Here is a 3043-nt window from a genome sequence, read left to right on the forward strand (position 1 = left end):
ATATCGGACAGAGATTTAAATCCTTGACTCGAACTACAATAAAAGAATCGAATGATTAATCAAATGAGGTTGAGATGGTTGAATCGTCGAAAGCTGCATTGAGTAAATCATCAATATCAGACGTCACAAATTTACTTGAGCTAAAAGTGTTTGCATCGCTTTTACTTTTTGTGGCCGATGGGAAAGCACCCAAACACCTAATATCCATGGATTGAAAGGTCCCCTAAACCAAGATGATAGACTTTATGAGTGCTTAAGCCCCAAGTTAAACCTTTTCCCCATGGACACCTCCCTCTCACTTGCAAGTCTGTGTCATCTCCTATCATTCCTCATGGGTACCAATGCTTGACTTTGACTGCATGATGCTGTGTGCATAATCTGCTCATGCCATATCAGATACTTTAAGGTTCTAATGAATGCTGGAAATGCACCACTGTTTCAACCCGTCATGTAGCTTGTCTACATTTCCTGCTGTAAACTTTAACCCCTTGGGGGTCTCTTGAGCTGCGTGGGTTGGCGCTGAAGGAAGGTAAAAGTAGAAGAGCCCTCGGGATAGGAGAAGAGTAGAATGACTGACTGAGTTGGTGATTGAGTGGACTACACATGTCGGGGTTGCAATCTGCTAAAAGAGTAGGTATTGGACCAACTAATCCAACCCTCTCTCTCTCTGCTTCAAATGTCCGAAATCATTCATACGTGCAAAAGAATCCAACACCAGCTGATGTAGATCTGATATATCTTCTTGGGGGTTCATTTTGTTCTTGCTTCCTCGCTAACTCAGCAACTACTACTCCTGTTTCATTCATTCATGGGCAAGTTTGTCGTCCTTCCCTTCTCCCTCGGCTGCGTCTCTCAGTCGAGCGTCGCGGTCGGCGAAAACCGACAGAGGAGAGCACAAGCAGATGCGCCCTCAGCAATACCAGCCGGTGACAGTTCTTGTTCGTTCTCTCGTTCCTCGTCGCTATGTACCATGTAGATCTGCTCATCTGAATCCTGTACAGATGGAGAACCGGGGAAGACGAGGAGCTCGTTCATGTTTCGTCCACCTCCACGCCCTAACATCTCTGCGGGGTTTCAGAAGCTCATCAGGAGCTTCAAGAGCTTGCCTCAGTTGTTCGCAGTGTACGAGGAGGAGGAGGAGGAAGAGGTGGTGATGGAGATCGGGTTCCCGACCGACGTGCAGCACGTGGCTCACGTAGGGTGGGATGGCTTCCGCGGCGTGAGCGCCATGAACTGGGTTAAAGGCCCGGAGTTCCTCCCCGTCCCCTCCCTCTCGATGAGGCAGCTCGAGGTGGCGGCCATGGCCACACAGACCGGCTTCCCTCCGCCCCATGGTCCCCTGGGGCTCGACCACATGCAGTGAGGTGTAGTTTCCCCTTTGTTGTCTTCTCTCTCTTCTTTGGTTCTTCTTCTTGCCATCTTCTGGTGATGGCCAGGAGGTCTGCATGTGAACTCATATCATAGCTTTGTTCTCCTGTAATACCTTCAAACTTCACTGGTACTTCTCGTCTGCTATATTTGAGCTTGACATATGACATCAATATGGACTGTTTCTGAGTATCCTTGTGATCACTAACAAGTTGATCGACTTAATTCTCATCCATCCTAGGAGCATTTCTTGGCCAAATGAAACTGAGAATATCTGATAAATTTTATATGGAATATGATTACTATCTTTATCTTTTAGAATATATGCCTGATGTTGAGTGTGTGATCTTTCAAAATGGATCTCTTAATCCTTATAAATAGATAGAGGTTTATGATATGGTAAGGAAGAAAAACTACAAAGATCTATCTTTGATAACAAAGTGCAAGGATTCTTTTTGTGTGGTTCACATGATTTGACAGCCTACCAAGAACTCTCCAATTATTTATAATTTTTGTAACTTTTAGTATGAAAAGAAAGAGACAGAATTTGTTTGTATGCTCATCAAAAGTTTGTCTTTTGTACAAAGAGTATGAAATCAATGTTTAGGTTTCTCCACCCAACCCAGCAGCAATCTACAAATTCCCTTGCAACTTGGATCTGATTAAGTCTCAAGTTTCATCATCTTCAAACCCCTTGTGGTTTTGTATCATCACCATCTTCTGGTCCCTAAGAAATGAGTGACAGATTTCTATAGAAAATAATCTAGAGATGGCTATTGCACTAAAAACAGTGATAGTAAAAAAATAATGCCTGAATTATAAAGTTAATTTAATTGCTTCATTCTCAATCTTCACTTGCACAATTTGTATCTCCACATCAATGTATTATTGTTATTATCATCATCATCATCAACTTCACATATTATTGTTTTGTTATTTTTCTTTTTCTTGTTTTTATATCTTTTATTTATTTTTTAATCTTGTTAATTACTGCATAGAGGAACTTGAAAGTTAAATGCTTTGACAAAACAATTCAATCGAGAGTGGAAGTTAACCAAGTTCAGTAATATCATCAATAATATATTTGATCTCATGAGAGGAAAATATTGGATCCTTTATCTTTTTGCTTGTTTTCACATGAACATCAACTTAGAATTGTTGACTCTGGTCAAGATTAATAGCTACGATTTTATTGAAAACATAGGAAGGTCAAGATGGATGTGAAATAGTAAGGAAGGGATTGAGAATTAAAAGAGAATCTCATAAATGAATAATTAAGTATAGCTCCCATAGAATAAATACAAAATTAGAAAGAATAATCTAAGAGAGACCTTATAATATTGTGGTTACACAAGACAAATCAATTAATATTACTAGTATGAATGCCTATAAAACATATTTATCTTATATGACATGTTTCTTGAATCCTACTCAATAGATTACAGTTAAATAATCTTACCATAATTCATTCTTAATACTTCTACTAATTATAATAGTTTTTTAGTTATTAATAATCTTAAAAAAGATCTATAAATTGGCAACGGTCTTTATACACGTAAGTTTAACACGTGTCGAATATGTCGGGGCTTCTTTGGTCATTTAGAAGATAAGACCGTTGGGCCCAGGACGGTAGACTCGATTCCCCGTTTCCCCTTCCCGACGGGCTCTCCGTCGC

General features: G+C 40.0%; 1 protein-coding gene across 1 annotated transcript; it reads left to right on the forward strand.

The window, feature by feature from the left end:
- Positions 1 to 612: 612 nt before the first annotated feature.
- Positions 613 to 1560, forward strand: LOC103972843 (CRIB domain-containing protein RIC4-like). Its single transcript, XM_009387221.3, has 2 exons — positions 613 to 926; positions 1002 to 1560. The coding sequence occupies exons 1-2, from the start codon at positions 809 to 811 to the stop codon at positions 1361 to 1363; spliced, it is 480 nt and encodes a 159-aa protein (XP_009385496.2). The 5' UTR covers positions 613 to 808; the 3' UTR covers positions 1364 to 1560.
- Positions 1561 to 3043: the final 1483 nt, after the last annotated feature.

Source organism: Musa acuminata, chromosome BXJ1-2 (genome assembly GCF_036884655.1).
Source record: "Musa acuminata AAA Group cultivar baxijiao chromosome BXJ1-2, Cavendish_Baxijiao_AAA, whole genome shotgun sequence".
Taxonomy (NCBI): domain Eukaryota; kingdom Viridiplantae; phylum Streptophyta; class Magnoliopsida; order Zingiberales; family Musaceae; genus Musa; species Musa acuminata.

Coding starts and splice junctions, on each gene's coding strand:
- LOC103972843 (XM_009387221.3), top strand. CDS start 809: ATGGGCAAGTTTGTCGTCCTTCCCTTCTCCCTCGGCTGCGTCTCTCAG. Junction 927..1,001: donor GCCCTCAGCAATACCAGCCG/GTGACAGTTCTT, acceptor AATCCTGTACAG/ATGGAGAACCGGGGAAGACG.